At 40.2% G+C, this 24,830-nt stretch overlaps 1 protein-coding gene across 1 annotated transcript in view; it reads right to left on the bottom strand.

Annotated features, from left to right (window-relative positions):
* The window catches only part of SERGEF (secretion regulating guanine nucleotide exchange factor), a 149,803-nt gene extending 125,306 nt beyond the window's left edge, over positions 1 to 24,497 (bottom strand). The window contains 8 exon segments of the mRNA XM_039382425.1: positions 13,517 to 13,675; positions 17,046 to 17,108; positions 17,391 to 17,504; positions 18,843 to 18,903; positions 20,856 to 20,950; positions 22,000 to 22,155; positions 22,880 to 23,018; positions 24,324 to 24,497. Of these exon segments, the coding sequence (XP_039238359.1) occupies positions 13,517 to 13,675; positions 17,046 to 17,108; positions 17,391 to 17,504; positions 18,843 to 18,903; positions 20,856 to 20,950; positions 22,000 to 22,155; positions 22,880 to 23,018; positions 24,324 to 24,497 (961 nt within the window).
* Between the last annotated feature and the right edge of the window lie 333 nt (positions 24,498 to 24,830).

Here is a 24,830-nt window from a genome sequence, read left to right as displayed (position 1 = left end):
TCCCTAACCTGGAATTTCCTTCCTTCTGCAGCTGAGCATCTCTTCCTCTAACATTCCCCAGAAAACTGAATAGATATTCCTTTCTAAGCAGTTAATTCAATTCTTTCTGGAAAAGCAACACCCTTGAACTATTAAAATACAAGGTACGTGCTTTTATGTGTTCACAATTATTTTCTTGTGCCTGATTTCCTACTCTCTTGTCTGTAAATGGACTGCTTAGAAGTTTATCCCCTTTGAGGCAAAGGTTCAGGTCTTGTTCCATTAGACTTAACACGGTACAGTGCTACAGAAAATCTTATTCAGAGATTACAAATTGCAATATATGCATGTTTTCTAAATCATCCTATGGAAAGCATTAACCTGTGTTTACCTCCAGGTCCAATGCTGCAAACATTTGTGAATCTGCCTAATTTGGGGTATGCAAGCAATCCTGCTACTCTCAATATCCCATTGCCATCTGAACCAATTTAAGAAGGAACAGGCATCTGTTTATAAGAGATAAACAAAGTGAAGGTAATTAAGTTCCCAGTGCTAATATTTACCTTGTCAAAAGACTCGAGGGCATGCTGTGAAAAGGCAGACACAAAAATAGCAAAAGAAATGCTCTGGAATGGCAGGCTGAAGAACTGGGCTTTTTCCACTGTTGTCCACGAGATGCATTCCCAGGAACAAATAATCAGAGACCATTTGCACAAGAGATTTCACAAGAGATAACAAGCCTCAGACATGCATAATTCTGAAGAATCACAATACCAACAAAGAAATAGAAAGCATTATAAAAATAAAGTGTTAGGTGACCAATCCTGGGATTTGCTAAGTGGCTTTAACTTCCTCAAGTCACTCCAGAAACAGTAGAGTTCTACACACAATGGAGTTCAACCCTAACTGTGTGCTGTTCTTAAGAAAAAAAGAACAAAGAACAGAACAGTACCACAAACCCAACAATGGCACCTCCAGAGCCTCCCAGGAGATCATCCCCCTTGTTCAGACTCAGAACCATTAGAACAGCAAATACAATTGACTAAGACAGAGTGGGCTGTTCACCTCAAATAATGAGGAGCGTTCTCACTGACAGGAGGAACAAAACAGTCTAAAAGAGGATGGGAAGGAAAATTCATGCCCTTTGAAGTCAAGAGATGAATAATGAGCGATAAGGTGACATATTCCCTCGGGAATATCATCCCTATTTCTCCCTCTACTCCCAAGAAAGGTTAAGGGCAGGAGGGGGGGGATAAAAACAACACAAAATTCCACTTTGAACTGCGCATGGGCAAGATAGTTATTATCAAGGAGACTGCAGGGACCGAGTGGGCAAAAGTGTAAATGGTTGCATAAGGGTGGAAATATCCAAATGCCATTTATGGTCTGAAAAAATTCCATCATATACAGAAGCATGCTATCCAGCTAGCAGAGTTCCCTTTGACTCCTGCCTTCTTGTTCCAGCTCAGACCTCTAACTCATTAGAATTCACATTTTAGGAGACTGACTGTGAGATATTTTCAGCATTTCAGAGCTACAGGCACAGAGCAGGAGGCAAGTCTAAAAATTTAGAAAAATCTTAGGAATGTTACTAATTAATGCAAGTCCATCCTGTAAAAAAAGCCTGAAATTCTATGCCAAGAGGGAATTATGCTAGTGAGATTTACTTCTGATATCTACCCAATGAAGCAATAGCTGTCTACAACTACCTCTATATAACTATAACATCTGTATTTGGTTGCAGTGCCAGTACATCTGTGTTTAAAGATTACCTAAGGATGTATATTAACAGGGCTGTAATACAAGCACTGATGTGCTATGCTGCCTGTTAATTAATAAGAGGGGTTTAGGTTTGAAAGTGAGAGAGGGAAGAAACAAGAACTTTTCTCCTTAGGAGTAAGGAGGGAACAGCAATGAAGAACAAAAAGCTCCTGCTTTTTCAAGCCCTTCTTTTCCCTGACATTAAAACAGATACTGATCAAAAGAAGCACTACCCTCCTATTCATGCTTCACAGAATACAAGACAGGACAGCTTCTAGAGGAACCACCAGTTTTCTCCTGCACTAAAACAGGTGACCAGGTTTTGATGAACTTTGCTTCAACACAGCTCTGGTGAATTAGAGGAATTTTAAATAACTACCCCAGATGTTTAAATTAGACACATCAGCATTGTTCATTACATTTCAACCATCAGCTTCTACCTGTCTGCATGTCCAGGTGTTTTGGGTTTGTTTGTGTTGTTTGCTCTATTTATCTCTAGTAAAGTGAGCAAGCAAGAGGAGACAAACACAAAAGGATTTAACGGCCTCCTTTGTACTACGTGACTTGTCAGGATGATTCTTCGACCCCAGTGCACTTCCAGTAATCCACACTGCCACCCTTATACTGTCTCCACAGCCTGACCTTCACTTTTCGATGTTTTATTGTCCATTTTCTCTTAAATGAACTGTTTTGGCTCCAGGTCGCTGTGTCACTAGCAGGCACAAGCCTGAAAAAATACATTTGTGTACAGGCAAATTCCTACCAATGATCAGCTGTTACAAGGTCCAAAACCCAAGATGAGAAATGCCAAAACGAAAGGACAAGTAGGAAAACATACTCCTAAAGGTGTTTCTGTATCTATATTTTGGGCAGCTTTAAAAAGGTAAGTCTTTAGAAATTCTAGAAAGAAAGGATTTCCTATACTCATCATAAAAAGATCTTAGCAAAACTGACATAAAGCACTGTCCCTGAATAGATCTTTCACTTCACAACGCTGTTTAGAATTTTTCTTTTAGTTAAATGATACTGAGTAAAAGTGAGAATGAGTCACCTCAGGAAATCCCACCCCTCCTAGGGTTTCTCTTCTGCATGAATCAGATGCTAACACCTTCTTATCATCCAGGTCTTTGTCCCCAAAAATTAAACTATTGTGATTATTTTATTCTTATCACATACTGTGGGCCCCATAATACCAGACAGAGAAGAAAGTAGACCTGAACCACATAAGTTCTTAAATCCAGCAGAACATCCCAAAAACCTAAAGTGTATCCTAAGCAACACAGAAAATGTAATTCCGCTTCACCTGCAGAGCTCCATCTCAGTCGTTTGGAATCAACACAGAATATATGCAGATACACTGAAAGACAGTGAAGTCCAAATAGGAACTACAAAAACAGAGGGAGTTCAGCTGGAGTTTCAACTACCACACCACAAACTGGGCTTGAAATAGCTCTTTCTCTTTCTATACAAAAGAGGACTTAAAAAACAAGTGTGCAAAAAAGCTCGCAAACTCCCCTTCAGAATTTTCCCTGGAGTAGGAATGATCTATTTGTTCTTCAGTGTCATTGAGACTGAGCCTCACTTACCAAGAGGAGCTTGCTGCACGGCCTCTGGGTTGTGCCTCTGAGCAGACAGATCCAGCATGTACTGACATCTGTTCCCATTCCCTGGACTTAAAGTTTGTTGGCTTGGCCCTCTTTAGCTTTTGGTTGCAAGTCTCTCAAGCTACCAGGTTAATCCTGGGTGTTAGTGCCCTCACAGTCTGCATTTCCATGCATATAATTATAAAAGAAAATTAGTATCCAAAATATATTGACAGAGTAAAAACTGGAGATCAACACCAACATAATTCAAAGTTAAACAAAACCAGTATACATTCCTACAATATAGGAGGAATTAATCATATGGTTTGGATTTCAACAATATTTATAAGCAAAGCAATATTTTTTCATGCACTGTATTAAAAAGTCATCCATCTTTAAGGAAATTAAGTCACAGAACAGCGCAGAAAAAAAACAACCTGATTTTGCTTAAAAAAATACAACAAATACTAAAGAATATCAGTTGCTAACCACACTTGTGTATGTACTAGACTAAAAGGGGTAAAACAGACATCATGGTCGGCCACGGCATTTTCAGAGCACTCAAAAATCCAGCCAAGTCAGGTGAATGCTTTCAAATACACAAAAATTATAACCTCGTGTCCTATTAAATACCCTATTGCACATAGTTTTTAAGACAGGGATAAAACTTTGTGTTATAGTATCACAGAGCCATTCCTAGCACTCGAACAACTTACACTCTTATGTAAGAAATACATATGGCCAACTGAAATTTTTCAGTGCAGATTTGTTAGATCTTTCTATGGCTCCTCACAACTGGAATAATTTAAAGAATCAAAGGTACCAGTCTAGCTACCAAATAAAAAACGAGTGGATACACTGTCCTGGCAGATCTCATTATACTTCCCAAGTATCAGAGAAGGGGAAAAGAGTCATTCCATAAGACTACAGATCTGGTACTCAGAATTCACAGCTGCTGATATATCTCATGTATCCCATAGTATCTTAACTCAAATTCATTATTTGAAAATTACTTCAAGGTAACCATGAAAAGAACAAGCCAGATAGGTTTCGTAGGGGTTTTTTCCCCCATTTATTTTTAGTTTCTTAAAAAAAAAAAAAAGTCCCAAAAAGCACTGTTTTTCAGAAGTACTCAATTGCCACTAAGCTCTTAAGAAGCACATTACCTATGTTCAAATAGTAAGATTCATTAGTGAGCATTAAGCCTGAATAATTAATTACTAAACAGGAAACGTCATTTAAAGATTATGAAAACAAGTATTTAATGGCCTTAAAATGCTATTAAGGTTAAATAAGATCAATGCACTTACATGCAGAGATTGTGCATACATATACAGCTTCTTTCAAAAGTTAAGCTTAGTAATGCTTAGCTTAGTAAATGCTGCTGAGAGCTCAAACAAAATCCTTTTGGCAGAAAGAGATCCCATATATGGTCCACACATCATAACCAGGCAGATATTTTTGTTTTCCAATTTGAATGGTAGGGTTACAGGCAACTTGTATTGACTGTAATGCTGTCAGACAAATAATTATCTCTTTGTGATCAGCTAAGCTGGTCTTCAAATGGCTAGAGATTGGGGGTTTCCCTTTTAGCTTTTCTACTCTTCCATAAATTCAACCTAATCTGCACTTCTTAGCATCCTTCATAGCTTAGTACTGACCCTCTGGTGCCAGCAAGGTCCCATTAGAACTTTCACACCCATAACCTTCCAATCTTCCATATACTTGCTAATGTATCTGACCTTGTTTATTATATTTGCTAAATATATGGTTAGCCATAAAATGCAGCAATCCAACCACAGAAACCAAAGAAAACAAACAAAAAGGGAGTAAAAAAAAAAAATTAGACAAAGTAATGAATCCCTTATCTCACACACTAATGACCTGAACGAGATCTATACCACATCCGCATTTTAAAGGTTCATTTTTTCTGAAAGCTTTTTAAAGATCAAAGTTCTGTCTAGTTAGGACAGTCAGTCACATTACTTAGGTCCACAAAAATAATTTTTTCCAACAGCAAAAAAACAAAAACAAACAAACAGAACCAAACAAACAAAAACAAACAAACAAACAAACAAAAGAGAGAGAGAGAAATTCAATATAATACAGTCCCTCTTTCCACATGTGTGATCTATGTGATCTAAAGCCCCAGAACATAATATTGAATGATGACTGAATCATTTTCCAAACTCCTCCAATCATGGAGTGCTTAGTAAAATACATTTGGAGAGGACCAAGCAAGCATTAATCACAGAATCATTAAGGTTGGAAAAGACTTCTAAGATCATCAAGTCCAACTGTCGATCAAGGAGCACCACCATGTTTCATCTCTAAACCATGTCCTCAAGTGCTGTATCCTCATTTTTTAACACTTCCAGGATGGCAACTCCACCACTTCCCTGGGCAGCCTGTCCCAAGGAAGGAACAGACTTCCTTCCATGAAAGGAAGTCATAGCCAGAAGAACCTGGACAGACTAGCCTTGTGTACTGTATGTTCCTCTTCTACTGTGGGAGAGGCATTCTCTAGGCTGCTCCACACAAAAAAGGAGCAGAAAAGACCTTAAAAAATTTTTGATCACTGTTTTCCTCCTGTTTTACAATTCTTGCTAAAAACATTCACGAGCTAAATTTAACAAAAATCCATTTAAATCCTACTCTGAATCTCCATTTGCCAATATACTAACAGCATAGCTTACAAGGGGAATTTCAAATAAATATTGAGATAAGTTTCTTTGTCCCTAATGCCAATCACTCATGTTTCTATTTTACAATGAGTACCTTCAATCAAAATTTAGCATCTTCCTGACACCTCTTCTCACACACAAGTGACATTTGACATGCCCACCTATTTACTTTCCAACTGGAAGGTACTAAGAATAAGGAGAGGCAAAAGAGGGATAGTGACCAAAGAAACAACTCAATTACTTAGAAGATGTTGTTATCAAGCTTCTGTGACAAATCTTTGCATATGAACAACTCTGAACACTTGATACTAAACCTTTCAGAATGTACCTTCAGTTCACACTGATCCCAGCCTCCTTCCCAGCAATCAAACCACTGAATGAATTTCTTCAATACTTTTACCAAAGTCATGTAAAAGTAACTCCCAACAGGGAGCAGCAGGAATAGGAGTGCAGAATCACAAAACAACATACAGACACACACACTCTTAACTTTGTAAGAGCCTAGGAATGATGTCAGCCCAAGAAGCCAGAAACATGCCAACATCTTCTAGCTATTTACAGCTATCTAGAACACAATTTAAAAATAATTACCGTGAAAGCTGAAACACGAATGAGATGAATGTGTGATGGAACAAGGAGACAGCTTTGAAGACAATACAGAAAACGATTTTGCATATGTCAATTTCCATATGCATCTATAATCTTTAATCCTGTTATTGCACACTGAATTTCCCACAGCTCCCACCTTTCATCTCTGAATTTTGGTCCCCAAGCTTGTGCATCTCTTTCTCCTTGCCATGCTCTACCCTTCGTAATCCAATGCAAGACCTTCAAGACAGGCCCTGAAGTTTTAAAATGTATCCCCAAGGCAAATGGACAACTGCTTTTCTTTCTTAAGCACTCATTTTGCAGGTTCTGCTTCAAAGGGGTTCAGGGGTTCCTATCAATTTGCAGGTTTTGATTTAGCTAATTTCTAGTATTTCACCTGCTTTCCCAAAAGCCAGCATCCTACCACATGAAATATAGCTACCTCACATGGGGATCCAGTTTCAAACTGTTTGACTGTCGGCTACAGCGTCAAAAAAAGAGACAAGCATCCAAATATATAAACACACACACAAATTAACATTTGCTGTCCTAGGGAGCAGCTGAACTATTCAAGGCAGAGAAAGTTTGCTTTCCAGAAGAAGGCTGCAGAGCCTGGATTCAAGAGCAAAGTGGAAAGGACCTCTAGTGGGCTGAGGCTGTGCTGCTCGGGTGCCAGAGCCACATCCTTCCCCTTCACCTCCCTGCAGCTACACAGCTTACCAGCCAAGCTCAATAGCTTTACCTTGTGACTGCCATCAGAGCAGGCACGTAGAAGTGCAACTACAGCAGTAATCCTCCTTTTCAGGACAGATAATTAGAAACGTTCTCTCAGTCTATTCAGAGTGTTTGGAGGGACACATTGTCATTTGCTTCGGGGGAAAAAAAAAAAAAAAAAAACAAACCAGGAGATGGGTTCTACTTCATTGTGTAGGTCACTAACATGTCAGACCATTTCAGAGTGGTTTTACACGGCCTAAATGACACGATGACATCAAGGAATGTTCAAAGACGCACAAATTCAGATGCACATTTGGAATGAGGATTCAAAATATTACTCAGACTATGTCAAGGCATTTTGATCTTCCAAGACTGCTGTAGGCAGCTTTGCACAGGCAGCAGAAATACCATTATAGCTGCATTTTTGAGGTAACTCCTTCTGAGTGAAAGAGCTTGGAATTCTTTATCTGAGCTTAAACAAAGCATAATTTCATGTGACGCTACGTGAAAAATAGATTAGTGAACATATTCAGTAGAATACATAGATAATAAAACAGGTCAGATTAAGGAAGGTTATTTATCGGGCATCCCAGTTAAGAAGAAAATAACTTGTTTTGAATGGAAGTTGATGATTCACTTTTAAGTCCTTAAAATACCTCTCTTGTTATATTTAGGTTTGCCTTCAAGTCAGATAGGTTCTATCTTTCCCAAAGTAGACTAATTTACATCTTCAGCATTATAGGCCACAACTTAGCTCTCTTTTAAATGATCTAAGCAATAACCTCTCTTTCAGTAGTTATCCTCAAAGTGTTTGTATTAACTTGAGAAAGACCACAACTTAAAGTTGACTTTGTTAAGCAGAGCAATGCAAGACAGTTGCTCATTATTATGCAGAAATAATATCACCTATAATGTAGTGGTGCTCCTTATGCCATTAAGCAGAGTGCTGGAAAGGAAGCAAATCATTTTACAGAGTGGTTGTCTGAAGAGAGTAATACTTGTACTTGGAGTCCAAGGCCAGAAGAATGCACCTGGTCTGCCTTCACATGGAGCAGTAACAGCGCTGTCACCACTGAAAAGCAGGCTGAGAGTCACTTGATACAAGCATTCACACAGAAAATAATAACTAAACCAAAGATATTAACAAGTTCATATCTTATCATCAGAGACCTGATCAAAAGAGCAACCAGGGCCTCTCAACCTCCATCCTTCTGGACCAACCATCATCAACTAGGACCATTGCTAGTAGCAGAGTAATAGCACTTATTATGAAAGAGTACCAGTGATGCCACAAAGTCTAATTGTGCTTCTCTCCTCTATAGGAATCAATAATCAAAGCAGGAAAAAAAGCAGTTGTCTGTCTTGAAGGATTCTGTGAGTTATTTTACAGTAAGAGTGTGTACAATGGAAATAGTCCCAAAAGATACCTCTATGATAAAAAGAATAAAGAATTGGAGCCAATGGGCATCAGTTAAAGGTAAGGATTAAAAACACAACATCACATGAAAACATTCTTTAACATCTCTAAGTCAAGCAATTAATTTCTCAAGAATTAATATCTTAAATCCGAACTGCTTTATGATAGAAACAACAGCAAATGAAAAGAGTTGATCAAACTCTAAAGAGAAATGACAGAAAATAGGACTCTCAAAACTGTTGCTGAATGAGGTAGAACATAAGATATAAAAGAAATGTGGGTATTAAAGTGATTTCAGGTACAATTAAAATCCCTTGTAAAGACAGAATGGGGAAGAAATGAAAAGAAGTTGTGTGTTTTGCTTTATGTTACAGTACAAAGTTTTGCCAACAGCATGGAGGAAAAACAAAGCAAGTCTTAGAACAGGCTAGTTAAGAGGGAAAGCTTAACACAGAAGACAAAAATATTTATGTTGTGGTCCTTCTCTTCTGATAAAGTTGGTAACTTGCCTGGTACTTTAAAACACTTTGAAAGTGTCAAACCACTGCAACCATGAAACTGCACACCAGTCCTCCAGATGGTTGCTTTTAACAACATCACTGACTCATTTACTTTTCACTGTTCCATTAGTTCTGCAGTCAAACACTGCTCACCTGGCAGATAAAGATCAAAATGTCATTTTGAACTGGCAGAATTTGTGAATTTACGCATGAACAGTGTCCAGTTTCTTCCTGTGTCTTTTCAGTGAGAAGAGGTTTTAGTTACTGTCAAGACAGCTGCACTTATGAGTTTTTATTACTACACTGACCAGGATTAACATTCTGGGAAAAAAATTTTAAACAGAACTCTAAGCATTTGTAATGGCCTCTTAAAATTCAACTATCTTCTGTAAGTTTTGCCTCATGGTGAGATTATTAATTAGAAAAAAAACTTACTCATTCTTTCATGCAGCAAAATCCCTATACACTGCAATGCCTTTCCAAAACAAAGTATGTTCCTACCTTCCACAATGAAGAGAGAAGCATCATACTACATATCTCTTCCTTCTATTTTCTCACATCCAAAAATCACACTATTTTGCTTCCTTTCCACTAATTGTGGAACTCTCCAGAGCAAAGTGAGCAAGAATCATTTATATCAGTAGTCTCAAAAGTGGAGTTTATCCAGCCCTGGGTATGCACAAGACAATCCACTGCAGGGCAAGAAAAAAATTATACATAAATATATTTATTAATAAATTATTGTAATAGATTAGTAGTAGTAACGTAATTTACTCATCAAATTAGTAGTAATAAAGTAATTTACTCATTCAACAGTATTGCATGTTATATTTCTATATATATATATATTATTGTAATCAATGTTCTGTTAAGGCCGAAAGACTGTAAGTTGCAGAATGGGTAATTAACCTGTCAGTACTATAAGCTGATAGTCCTGCAGTTGCAGTTCTTAAGCTGACAAAACAAGTTATTATGCCTTACTGAATAAGTCTTTTGTATATTGTCTAAATGTGTACGCCTAAAGTAACGAAGGGAAGGACAAGGATCAAAGGGTCAAGTACGAAGACGATAAAAAGGATCCAAGATGGACATCTGGAGAGACTCACACAGTAGGCCTCAAGGATGAAAAATTACCTAAAACTATGGAAAGGGAAGTACCTGGCAACTGAAAGCGAGCTTGCAAAAGAACCAACCAGAACCAGACTTGCGAACTCGGATCCAACAGAAGGATAACAAGTGACTATGGGAAGGGAACTGACAATGGTATAAAGAACACTGGTTTTGCCCACTGCTTTGCTGGCCGTGAGTGGAGCAGGGGTCTCCCTGGCAGCCCAGCACGCTGTTTTGCTTATTTGCATTTCATATAAATCTTTAATAAATTTTTGCTGCTATATTTCAGCATAAGTTTCATTTACTTATAACATTATTAATGTTTTAAATTTAGTTTAAAAAGCAATATTTTAAGAAGTGTTTATCTTTATCTCATCATTTGTAAAATTTCTATTGTGCGTGTTTTATAGTTTGCATAACATACTACAGCAGTATATGTCTACAATTTATAAATAAATAAGTATAAATACATTGGGGCCTGCATGCTCAAAAAAATTTTACTGATGAATGTTTGGAGATCACTGGTTTGACTTCAGCACCAGGAAACCGAAGCAGCATTTCCCCCTTTGCTAGAAGGAGGTGAAAATACTGGAGAAGAAACTGCATGAAGGGAAGAGTTTTCATTGGGGCTGCATTTTTCAGTTATTTAGCTGCAAGTTTAATGTAGCAAATGATTTTTCAGAAACAGTTAAGTGCTTAGCTCACACTATATCTAGTAGTTGAACAACTCTTGAATTCCCATGAGATTCTGATTGGTATCTAGAGGCTGCCAAAGGCCATTCAAAACCTTATTCCAGATGATTTAGGTTCAGGTCCACTGCTTTTCAAAGACATTTAAAATTCTAAATACACAAAATACACTTTCAGCAATAACTTATGCCACTAACATCACTTGGCCAGGTTTCTAATGCAGATGCAAAAAGTCAGCCTATTTTTATTTAAATTCCTTTCAAACATTCACAAACAAAATAACTCTGTTAGTCACTTGATATACTATTTTTGGTTTTGTAGAAATACTGAAATACTCCATCTCTGTAATGGCTACAGACAAGTATTGACTAGGTGAAACACTGAAGTCACTAGAACTTTGGGGAAGTTTTACTTGGCAGGTATTAAGAAACAGCGAAGCAAGCAAACCATTTTGGCAAGACTCTCTAAAAATTAGGTTACCCTGAATAATGTCTTTTTTCTACCCTTTCTATTCCAGTGAGAATGACAGCACTTTTTTCAAGAACTACAGATTGAGATAAATTCCTTTACTTCCCCTGAAAAGTTTCCAAGCAGCATGTAGCATTGATTACAGCTCTGAAATCTTCAGTATAGCATCCTCTAAAAATCAAAGTTCAAACATTTCTCTTAAATAGGTAAGAGAGCAGCCAGAGTAATGCACATTTTTTACATGACATTTCTCGCATATACTTTGATGTCAAACAATGAATGCTATGAAACAGAAAACAACCAATTTGTTTTTCTAGTCATGTGTCACATCCCTCCAAATTCTAGCACCAAGACTTCACAGCATACAGTCATTAAAACAGAAATTTTTCTCACAGAGCAAGGGACATTACTGTGCAACCATTGCAGGATTTGCAGCACCAATTTAATAGAACACTTAAGCTCTTGCTGACCTTTCGGTATGCAAGAACTCCATTTAAATAAAACTACTCATGCTGAAGGCTAAGCACTCCTTGAACCACTACCCATAATCACAGAATCCATAAAACATCAGTAACACATGTGGTCCCTTCTGCAGTTTTCCTAACAAACACGTTGTGTCCTCCCAATTCAACATGCTCTTCAGTCTTCAATGCGACTCATTCTTGCTCTTCAGTTCCTCCCTTGGCAGTTTATTGAAGGCAAAAGCAGAAATGCACACATGCTAACCCTGCTAACATAGCTCTGGCTGCTCCTTTTGCTCTATGGAAGACTTCCATCCCCTTGTTAGCCTTAACTATCACACCACACTACAAGAGGAGAAGCAAACAGCACAGCCTATTCACACATGAGCACCACAAAAGTTTCAGATGTCTGTCTTACCTTTCCATCTCATCTATGTTTCTCTCCTGCCTTTGCGTTTCAAAACGGAGCAACAATACAAATGCACTCAAGTGAGCTTCATCAGATCAACCACCCCTTTACACGTGACTATCACTGTTATATAACCTTTTTCTTATCTCTTCCTATGAAAGAATCTAATCCTACAGTCCTTCACATGTAGTAAGCTTTCACACTACCCTCACTGGAAAGGTTCCCAGGAAGATACAGCTTCAACATTAAATCTCACTTCATTTCATCTTCAGGGGATGCTCTTCAAGTCTAACAATGCCTCTTTTTGCCTGTCTTTCCCAAACATTTTCTGGATTTGACCACAAACACACACACAGGTCAGCTTGTTTTAGTTTATTGATTTTCTTCTGAACACATTATTTTATTTGTCCTTAAAACTCTACTAAAAGATCAGCCACACAAAAAGCCAGACTCATTCTTCAAGCACAGAAAGGTTAGTACAGTGCTGCAAAGCCATGTAATTTATTTCACTTACTGCAATGAGACCATGTCTTTTCAGTTGGGATGGCAGAAACAGAGGGTTCTTGGCTATGCCTGTTCCTAAGAGTTTCAGCTAACACTCAGAGAACCTGGGAACAGTATATATCTATGCCCCCACACCTTTCAGCCAGACACTTGCTCAAGATGATCTTCCCCTCTCCCTAATTCCTGTTCCCTGAGAGTTTTGCCCATATCTTCCTGTCAAATAGTCACACATGTCAGAAGCTGCAGCCATATTTTCCTACCTTACTCTTTTTTGAAGCAAGTTTTCCACCAAATTCTTTTCTCTCCAAAGGTGTCACAGCTCACCCAGCAGAATGATCTTTAGAAGCTCATATATATTCTGGTATACCAGCAACCTGATGATGCAGAGAGGCTGCATCTCTCTAGTGTGTACATGCAGATGCTGCAGCATTTCAGATGCCAGGCAGGCACCAGCATCCACCCCATCTTCAGGGACAGAAGCCAAAGGATGTCTGTCCTCATCATTTTTCAAGAGACAACTGCTGCTCGGGTGAAACTGCAAAACTCTGCATCCAGCCACTACCAGCAAGAAAGAACAACTATTGTCTGCAAGAAAGACAATTTACTGTTTTGGTGCCATTTGTTACTGGCTTTTAGATACTCTACCTGTTTGTGCCACCAAGTGGGTCCAGCCGCTCCAAACTGCTGCAATCTTTTCATGTGAGAAGACCTGAGTCTCAATCTTCTTGGGCTCAGCAAGAAAGATCTCTTTGCTCACTAACTGTCCATGTTTGTTGCTGCCCCAGACATACAGGTGTCCTTCATCTACAATGGACAGAGAAGTAAAAGCGATATACGTATAATACCACCAGATACAGTCTTTGTCTCAATTCAGTGATGCTGAGGAAAGAACGTTTCGTTCAATTTGTGTTTTCCCTACCCTTCTTTACCACATGCACACGCACACTGTAACTAGGATATCAGAAATATTTGCAAGAGCCTTATGATAGCCTGTTTTCTGAGGGCTATATGGACCCCCTGAAGCCACCACAGCTTTCAGGTCAAACTGCCTAGACCTCATCTCTACTGTGAGCCTCTCAAAGATGAATTAAAGATGTTTATAACAAACATTATTTCTTATTAAAAAACTAAACACAGTAGTCAACTTCTCTGAGGGGAAAAAAAAAATCAAACCACCTTGGAGACACTCACTGAGCAGTCCCTATTGGTCCACTCTGTCTTTGCAGACCAGCTTCTATCTCCATTCCAAAGCTTCAGTTCAGTCCAGCAAATAACTTCCTGGATTGCAGCAAATAATTTAAGTCCCCTGCAGCACAGGGGATTCTTCAAAGCCTGGCTGGCTGCTCCTAATGCTTCAGTCTCCCAGCCTCTTACAAGAGCTAGACTCATATGAGGGTGCTTATAACAAGTCTGCCTTCTTCAGCTTGAGCAAATTCAGTACATCCCCCAAAGCAGGGACAGTCTAACGCTCCTTGTCTCACCTTGCACAATCAGTTCCCGAAGGAATTGGACACATGGCTACACACACAACTAAAGCAGGCACCACCCACCACAAGGCAAAATTAAAATATTATTATGCCCCAAAACAATGCCAGACAACTACTGAGAGACTTTGTCAGTAATCACTTGTCTTTCCCACCCCTTTTTTAGAACAAGCATTTCCGTAAGTGCACATTCCAGGACTCCAACCACAGGGATAGTTCTGTTTACAGAAACACCCACAATACTTTATAGCAATGCAAGCTGGAGCTACTCACAGCCTAAGGATCAATGGACACTAACACTGTTCAGATGAGTCCTTCTGCAGATATTACATATCATTAGTTCCATCTTTTCAGCACAAAACCATTCCTCCCAGGTTCTATGCCTCCATGGTCAAAAAATACAATCCACAAAAAACACTTAAGAGAACAGGACCTGTGTCAGGCCTCTCTTGAAGTCCTTGCCAGCCTGCACAAGCTGCAAGCATAAAAAATAAATCTTGCAGACATGAAATACATTATCATGGGCCCAGGAAGACTGGAAGCCATATAATTTCCAACATGGAATTGTTTAGAGCACACATTCACAACCCTTAAGGCAGGAATCTCTGGTCAGCACTGAACTATTTACAAGCGGCATGGCAGAAGTAAATCGTTCAGAGGCAAAAGAAGAAGTAGTAAGACTTAAGTTACAATATATTTAATTATCTCAGTTTGGTAACAGTTAACAGGAAGACTAAGCCAGGAGACTTCTACTTTACTACTGTTGGTGAAAAACAGGCAAGGAGTGAGAGCAGGGGGAGAAGTCAGTACTTGTCAAATTACAGATTACTGACAGTCATCTGCAGGACTTCCCAAGTTCCTCATTAAAACAACACAACTGAAGTGAAAAGGAAAACAAGTCAAGCGACTGTTTCATTCAAATTCTCCCCTAAAATTGATAAATTCCTTCCCATTGTGAAGTACATACACCTTCTGGAGAGAAAAAAAAAGGGGGGTGACAGAAACAACTTGTTTCAACATAGGAAAAACATTATGGCCAGTCATGTTCCACAAGTAACACATACTGCCTCGGTCACCTCCTTTTCTTCTCCAGAAGGTGCATTTGCTTTATCCTGGGAAACATCACGTGCTCAATCCTTATCTCATTTCCTGAGTAGGTCTTAACAAAAGCTCAAGCACTAAGACTTAGGACCATAGTCTAACCACTGGAGGGTTCAGGTCAGTTTGGATACAAGTAGACTTTACCATTCTTCTCTCAAAGGAACCACCATTCCCATTTGCAACAACCCACTTCAACAGCTGTGTCCCAAACTGGCCTGACTGCAAGTGTTTGGTATCCTACTCTCAGGTGATTCATGGAACAGAGCCAAAGAAAACTGCACCACAGTGCAAGACATTCCTAGAAAAAAATGTTTATTTGAATACTACACCCTGCAGTAGTATCTTTACTATACCAAGTACCTCTAAAATACAAAGTATAACTATCTTGCAGGACAATATCTTGCAGGACAAAGGGCAGCAACAGCATCACATTACAAAAGTCTTTGGCACTTATGGTGTCAATCTTGGTGCCCCTGACGCCAAATAGACCACTCTCTTAAATAAAAAGCAAAAGAATGAAAGAATAATCTGTTCACTCTAAATACAGAGTGCTAATTATCCAATGTAGATTTCATTTGTTCTTACAGCTCTTCTTTGCTAATCGTGCATACACTTTGTGTCTCAGAATTCAACATAATTTACATCTTGGAACATTTCCATACAACTAAATCTCTATAGATCTGCATAAGCAAATACTCCAGTGCTCCTTTAATCATGACAGAGGTACCAGATGGCTGCAGATTTGTTAAGAATTTGTTCCTATAAAGTTTGGCAAAGACTTGTCTTCGTACGGCTCAATTTATTTTACACACTTCAAAACTGTAAGATTACAGCATGAAAAGCTATTCTGTTTCCCCTTCTCTCAATCTGTCAAAATAAAAAAAGAATCTTTATTAGACTTACATTACTGGATACTTAATACTCCAGCATGGGAGCACTGCCTAAAGATCAAAGAACAAATGGAAGACATTATGGAAGTGCCTGATTAAAGCAACTTCCTACTTTTTAAATAAGCTTTGTGCTCTCACATCACCTCGCACAGCTCTGCAGAGCCACCTAAGGCAGAGCCAGACCATCTCACACCCCTGCACAGCACTGCCCCACACAGAGGCACTAGCTCACACTGCTGTGGATAGACAGCTTCTGCTGTCTTTCTTGGGACACCACCAAGGAACCACCAACCTTTCTCCATGGGCAAAGGGTTGCACTGGTTCCAGCAGTCAACCATCCAGAGTCATCCAACGGAGCATCCTGCTGCAGCTCCAGAGACTTACCCACCCACATGAACAAATCCTTCCAGAGCTTCTAACCATTAAGTAAAGAGCCCAGACTCTTAATTAGTTAAGGGTTATGTCACACCTGACCCCAAGGAAATACACACAAAATTCAGAGAATTCAAAACATGAATCCAGCTCTTAAAAAAAAAATAAAAAAGGAAATTTCTCAAAATCCAAAACTATTACAAAATAATTAACCAGCGCTAACTAGGACAAATCAAATTTCAACAGTTTAAGCAAAATTGACAACCATTTCAAAAGCAGAGAAACCTTTATAGGTTGAGAGCTTTCACTTCTGTACCTAAGGCCTACCTGTGAGGGACACTGAATGATAGGAGCTTGCAGCAACTGTCTTCACCTTTACATCTTCCAGGCCTAGAGAAAAATCAGTTTCATAAAATTTGTACAGCAGGTACCATTCCACACAAGTGTGACAGGATGATCATGCATTTTGTAACAGAAGTCTCTGCTTTTGGGTCACAGACATTGCAAGACTCGCTGTCATTTCCCCCCATTGATTATGACCATTCTATCCTTCAGGTACTCCACTACATGTTTGTAACACCAAGCGGCTTTATACATCGGATGGTACGTATCACTCCAAACTATATTTCTGCTCTATCCACCTTTAAAAAAGGAAGCAGATTCCTGGATTACCTGTCACTTCACAGGGTTCCTTTGCTGTCAAGAACAGGGGGAGAGTTTTTCCTTGGTTTGCACGCTTTGCCCGAGTTGCCATACCAGTTCCCCACTGAAGAACCAGACCACTGTCTTGTCGGAGTAAACACAGATAAAAGAGATTAAAACACATCAACCACCAACAAAATCACTTAACTCATTAATTGAAGGTACATTCAATTCATTTTCACTGATTCAAAATACACTTTCAAAGGCCTCTATGCCAAAAACCATACAGATAACCCTGGTGAGGTCAACATGCAACACAATGATAGTCTCATTATACAGGTAAGAAAACTAAGAAGGCACGAGGCAACCTGACTCAGCTCTCAGGGCTGTATTAGGACATTACTGAGGACTCAGTAACAGAAGTCCCATAGCTGTAGTGCCTCAGGAATGGATACAACGTTCATAGGACTTTCTCTTCACTTTTCTTCTCTCATTTGTGCAGCCCAACACAACTGAGAGAAGGAAGTCACTTGTCTTCTCCTCAAGAGCTTTCAGAAACTTGAGCTAGATCTGCATCAAGACATTCACTGACCACAGAGCTCAGGGAAGCTTAATTCCCATTATTCACACAAGCATCAGAGATTCCATTATTCTTCCAAGCATCTGCTTTGCACCTTCAGCTAGACTCCACTACTTGGAATCTATACTGAAATTCCTGCAAAACTAAACCAAACAGAAGAGCAGGTGTAGTTTGTTGTTCCTCAATTTTAACACAACCATGCCAAATGGAAGGTTTTGATTTCTACAGCTATACCATAAACTCTAATACCAGCAGGAGAAATATTAAGGTCTTATGACCCTCCCAAGTACACACGTAGCAGACTGTGAAAGAGAGTCAGGAACAGATTTTTGAAGGTGTGTGAGTGAAATTAATGGAGCAGATCCTTTCTGTCCCCCCTGAATAAAAGTCAAGTTTCATTCTTCTGACTTTTCCAGGTGTCAGTTTCAATTACATTATTAAAAAAGCCACATTTTATGTGTAGTTTCATTTTGAAACATCATATACAAACTTAAATTATTCTGCATATTATAATGAATTCAAATCCTAAGAAGATATTTTGACTGATCAGAAATCTTTTCTCCTGAAAAAACTCCTTTCATGTTTTGTTTCAGAACAGGAGAAATCAGTAAGTTTTCCACCCATCAGAAAATTAGCTTATTAATATACTATCACTCTGGGTTCTTGGAGGACAGCCCTTCATCACTATTTTGCAGAAACATGTTTCTAGTATGTTTACTATTCCAGTTAATTTGTATCAAAATCTTACTGTGTATGACTTTCAGGTGTATTTTCTCTGTGACATTTAAAACACAGGGCAACTAAAATAAACTCCATTTTCTTTCCCTCCCTCTCCCCCTTCAAGCCATTAAAACTCCCTTTCATTTGTTACTGAAAAGATATTAAAACTATGACATATTTACCTGTAGCAGCAAGGGCATGTCTCAGTCCTGCAGCGACATTCACCACCTTCTCTTTGAGAGACTACTCAAATTAAAAATAAAAAAAAAAATGTATTTTAGTTGCTTTTTTGCATTCAGTGCCTCTAAAAACAAAACAGGCCAAACTGAAGTGGAACACTATGAAAATAGCTCTTGCAATTCCAGTCTGCATGTCACAATGCATATCAACACTCTGTATCACAAGGAAAGAAAATTCTGGCCAATAAAAATTAGTGTGAACTTCTTCAGTCTCACCATGTCCTGCAATCATCAACAATACCACTGACAGTGCCACCTACACCACTGAAGGTTGCCCAACATGATCACGCAAAAGAAGACTACAAGTCATGTCTGCATTAAATTAGCGAGCTCAGTTTGCACAAGGTACACCAATTCTGGCACTTCTCCACTCCCAAGTACTCTACAAATTTATTATTCTTCTCACAGATGTAACACTATTTAAAACAGATGGCATTAAGCCCAAGCATTAACAGGAGAGCAACCAAAAGAGCAAACATTCCACGAGAATGTATGGTGTGTGTGGTCAGGGAGGAGAGAGATTCAGATTAGCATTGTCAATACTACCAAATTTCCAGGCACCATACTGGAATGAATGCTCCCAGGAAACATTGAGGGCACAGAAACATCAGGCAAATTAAAATCTACTCATGAGAGGTTACTCCTTCTCCCAAAATAAAAAAAGTAAAGGAGTATCTGGAATGAGCCATGAGGCTAAATTTCTTGTCTGAGGATCCTTCCTCCTCTGAAGTTACTGCTTGCATTAGATATGAGAGGTTGTGTGGATGGGAAAGTTTCATTACTGTTGTCCAAATAAGAGACTACAGTGTAAACTGGAATTCCTGTGAGAAATTTATTGAAAATGTTAGGCTTACAGCCAAAAACAGGAAAGCTTTTCTGATGTTACAGAAGTCTCAGTGTCTGTTAATTAAAACATTATAAAGCAATTAATTTGGAGCTGTTCTGAGCTCCCTGCTCACACTCAGCAGCACCTCACCTAAAAATGTCACCATGGACTTCCACATGGAACAGCATGAGTTACAGTCCAGCATTTATCACTGAAGATACTGGACAGCAGAGAAATTATTATCTAATTTTTCCATTCTTCTTCCTTGGAAGCTATTATTGTGTGGTAAATACTGGAGGTTAGAAAAGAAGCAAGTCAATGTACTTGTCGGTTCATTTACATGCAAAAGTAAAAATCATTTTAATCTCAAGTGATAAAATCAAAGTTTATTCTCACACCTCTAGTTTTCCTGCAGCTACATACTTTATCACACTACTATTATTTTGGGGGTGACCAAGCTTATTTTTATCTAACTGTTTCTACAGCCAAGAAATAATAGTACAGTCCTCATTTTGGGGGAAGAAATTCTGACAGTTACACACTCAAAAAAACAACATATACTAAAAAAACAGAACTGTTGCACAAGATGCACAAGAGCAACAGATGGAAAGAAATGGCATAGCCAAGTTTGTTGAACTCCATAATGCAATTTGTTTTTCTCAGGGGTGGTTTACTGTAGGTTTGGCTTGGTTTGAAGTATTTGCACAAACCTGCAACAAAGTACAGTGAAGGCACAAGCCCTTCACATAGCAAAAGGTATCCAGTACCTTACAAACTTGAGGCACATATTCAGTTGGAGTAAATTTGCACAGTTTCACTACCTTTAGCATCACTTTATATCATCTGAGCAGATGGCTCATTCTGCAGACGTTGAAATGTTACAATCCCTAATGAAAGGGACAACTTTCTGTTAGAAGGGGGCAACTTCTTCATACAACAAGAAAAGCAGCCTTAGCTTTTCATTTCTGAATGGTCAATGACCATGTTTGGGCCTTTACTTTGTAAGCTTGCTGTAACAGATAGCTGTATAAAAAAATAGTTGAAGAGTCTGGCTTAGAGCCCACCTAGGTCAGACGACCTCTGTAAGTTACTGGAAGCAATATAAACTACAATCCTTTTTAAATCTTTACCTCAATCTTTTGTGGAATCAAGCACGGACCTGAAATTTGAGGAAGTCCTAATTGTCCAAAAGAGTTTGACCCACAGGACAGAACTAGGCCCGATCCTGCAAAAAAATGAAGTGTTAGAGCGAGATCAGTGAATTTGAGAGCAAAAGCAAAGCAGTGTAACATTCTAACCATCAAAATAACACAGCCAAGTAGCTCAAAAACTGACCTAACATGTCCCATTCGAAAGTCCTTGAGGCCATAGGCTTCTAGTCTTACACACCATGTTCAGTAAAGGTCTAAAGTTCACTGGGATACAAGGAACATGGACTAATTTAGCTTGCAAGGCAAGTAGCTTAAAACCTGTGAGTGCCAGCACATAGAATCATAGAATGGTTTGCGTTGGGAGTGGCCTTGATTTCTACAGTTATACCATAAACTCTAAAAACAGCAGGAGAAATATTTAGGCCTTATGACCCTCCCAAGTACACACATTGCAGACAGTGTGAAAGAGAGTCAGGAACAGAACTGTAAGAACTAGATTTTCATCTAGTTTCAACCCACCTGCCATGGGCAGGGACACCTTCTACTAGACCAGGTTGCTCAGAGCCCCATCCATCCTGGCCTTGAACACTTCCAGGGAAGGGGCATCCACAAGTTCTCTGGGCAACGTGTTCCAGTGTCTCACCACCCTCACAGTATTCTTCCTCACAACTAACCTAAATATGCTCTTTTTCAGTTTAAAGCCGTCACCCCTTGTCCTGTCACTACATTCCCTTGTAAAAAGTTCCTCTTCAGCTTTCTTGTAGCCCTATTTAGGTACTGAAAGGCCACAATAAGGTCACCCCAGAGCCTTCTCTACTCCAGACTGAACAGACCCAACTCTCTCAGCCTTTTCTCACAGGAGAGGTGCTCCAGCCCTCTATCATCTCAATGGCCCTCCTCTGGACTCGTTGTAACAGGTCCCTCCTGTGCTGATGACCCCCCAAAGCTGGATGTAGCACTCCAGGTGGGGTCTCACTAGGGTGGAGTGGAGGGGCACAATTCCCCTCCCTCGACCTGCTGGCCACGCTACTTTTGATGAAGCCCAACTGGCTTTCTGGGCTGTGAGCACACATTGCCAGCTCATGTCCAGCCTCTCGTTCACCAGATGGAGAGACAGATTTACCTACTAATATGATTGTGAAATCCCAGCCACATGCAACTTGTTTTACACAAAAGCCAGACAGGGCAGTGCACAAGGTAAAGTGCAGCACATCCTCTGTGTGATTCAATCCCAACTGCCCATCTTTGTTATGGCCACATACAAAGAGTTGTCCTCCACCTGGAAGAAAAAAAAAAACAAAACAAATTGGGTTCCACTTCACAGACTAAAAAGAGAAACATACATCCATGAGATCCTGTGACAAATAAGGACAGTGATTATGTGTCACTTTAGGCACTACATTCAAGCAAAAAGTAACAGAAACAGGTGTTTCTGATGCATCTAAAATCTCTGAATAACTACAGCTATGGAGAGCTGGGTTTGTCAAGGAAGACGATCCATATGGTAAGACAGGCACCTCTTCGGATAAGATGCATGATGAACTTTTTTTATCACATTCACATCTGTCTGTATTCCTTCTTTCCCATAATTAGCTGTGGCACACAACAGAACCTTTCAAAGACGAGATGTTATCTTCTGCTCCTTACCTTAATATTTCTCAAGACTGAATAACCTCTCACTTCACTCCTCCCTCCCACTCCCCTATCCGTAATAAAGAAAATTTGGCTTCCTTGTATGAAAAGCTGTTACACAAAATAGATGAAGAAATAGACCTCACAAAATACAAAGCAACCACACAATGTATGAAAAAGAGAATTTTCCCAGTTTCCAAAAAATTTCCCAAAAATACTGAGTTAACTGGAGGGAGGGAACCTGTTTTGCAACTGAGGATTGTACTTGCTCAGAAACAGCAGCCACAGAGAGGTGGCAGCACCAAACCATCAGGGAAACAAAAAAAGCATGATTAGAAGCCATACATTCCATGCAAGAGCAATGTTTTTACCAGTGATAACTGCAGAATGTCCCCCTCCTCCAGCAATGCTTGCAATGTCTTGACATTTGCAGGAAACATCTTTCAGTGCCTGAGGTACCAGCACATCCTCTTTATGACCAAGACCAAGTTGTCCATAGCTGTTTGCGCCCTTCAAATGCACATAGAAAAATAACACATTTTTTTTAAAGTTAACAAAAATGGCACACATCTGCTCCCAAGAACAAACAAGCTTACTGGGGATATGCCACAGGTTGACCTGCCAGTATTTGCTCCTGAAAATCCCCTAATATATCAATCTCTGTTCTTTCTACTGTCACAGGATTTCCAAAATTACAGGCCAGGATTGTCCTAACTTTGATGTCATTAAGTCTGCCATTGCAACCTCAGTATTTTAAGAAACATTCTGGAACATAACTTGTTAAAACTTCAACTGTGGGCTAACAGTTACCAAGAAGGAAAGGCTAACTATCAGAATGTGTTTAATTTTAATGCTAATGATTCCCACTCATCATTAAAAGCTTATTCATGCCACTGCTTTCTGGCAGTCCACTTCCAAAACAAGATCAGAAAGACATGTTACCTAGTTCTGGAACTTGAATCAGAAACACTTACCCCTCATTAACAAAGTTTTTTAACTCTTAAGTGGTCCAAATGAAAATATACCAATTATAGCTAGTATTAATTTATGAGTACAGAATTATAGCTACTAGTCCCATCACAGAAAGCAACAATTGCAAACATGGTTACAAGAGATGAAATTTTTTTTAGCCAATTAAATTATATGTCCAACAGTTGGAGCAGCAACTTTCACTCATGAAAAGGGATATCATAACCTTCCCAGCACACAGACCCCGCAGTAAAACACTCCACACCCACCATGCTCCCAGCTGGTGATCCCCAGGGGAGACTTTCCCTACCTCACCTGTGCTCCCCCTGCCCATCCGCCCTCCATTTTACCCTCCACCCCCCAAAGATGTAGCACCTGGTGAATGTTAAAAGGACACATTTAACAATAAACATTTTGTACCTAGAGAAACAGAGACCATGCTGCTTGCCTCAGCCCACGGCTAACAGGTGGGTGAGATGTCAGGATTCGAGCTCAACAGGTAGGTAAAGTTGTTGTCTCACCGTCTCACTACCACTGGCAGACAGCTTTGGAGCGTGTTACTACTTAACAGACGTAGTTCTTTTTAGGTGTGTCACAAGCTCCCATTGTAGGCTATAACTCGCAATGAATTTTCAAGCCTTCAAGAACAGGCGAGCTGAGATACGGTGCAGAAAGGAAACAGGAGCCTGAGGAACCGGGAGCCGTACGCGTGTATGGCCACGCCGACAACACAGCGGTCACGGTGTGCCCTGCCCAGACTGATGGGCTTGTGCCAAGCACGGCTGCGGCGGGGCAAACAGAGCTGACAAGGGGCAGAGATGCCCCTTCAGTGGCTCTTACACCTACTGTGCTCAGCAGGTAAAAGCGCAGCGTTGTTTTCCTTCGGGGAGGGGACACCTCGGCCCCCTTTTCCCAGGGAAGGGAGCGCGGCGAGGGACAGCGGCAGCGTACGCGGTCCCGGCTGCCGAGCCCCGCAGCATCCCGGGGCGGGCGAGCGCATCCCGGGGCGGGCGAGCGCATCCCGGGGCGGGCGAGCGCATCCCGGGGCGGGCGAGCGCATCCCGGGGCGGGCGAGCGCATCCCGGGGCGGGTGTGTGGGGGGGTGTCGAGTATCCGGCCCCGCGTCCCTCCCGTCTCCCCGGGATGCGGGGAAGGAGGAGTTCCCGGCTCTTCCCGAGCTCCCACTCACCCATGCGAAGAGCTCCATCTCCATGGGGCCAGCGCTTCCCGCCGCCCGCAGGCCGGGCAGGAAGAGGCGGGCCGGGGGCAGGCTCACGGGCGTGGAGTATCTGAACCACACCATTAAAAGGCATAAACCCCGAGCCACAAGCGAACGCGTTGTGTTTATTGCTA

This window comes from Pipra filicauda, unplaced genomic scaffold (assembly GCF_003945595.2).
Source record: "Pipra filicauda isolate LSUMZ 115617 unplaced genomic scaffold, ASM394559v2 scaffold26_size5592650_pilon, whole genome shotgun sequence".
NCBI lineage: Eukaryota > Metazoa > Chordata > Aves > Passeriformes > Pipridae > Pipra > Pipra filicauda.
The sequence above is the reverse complement of the archived record's forward strand: the minus strand, read 5'-3'. Positions and strand labels throughout refer to the sequence as shown.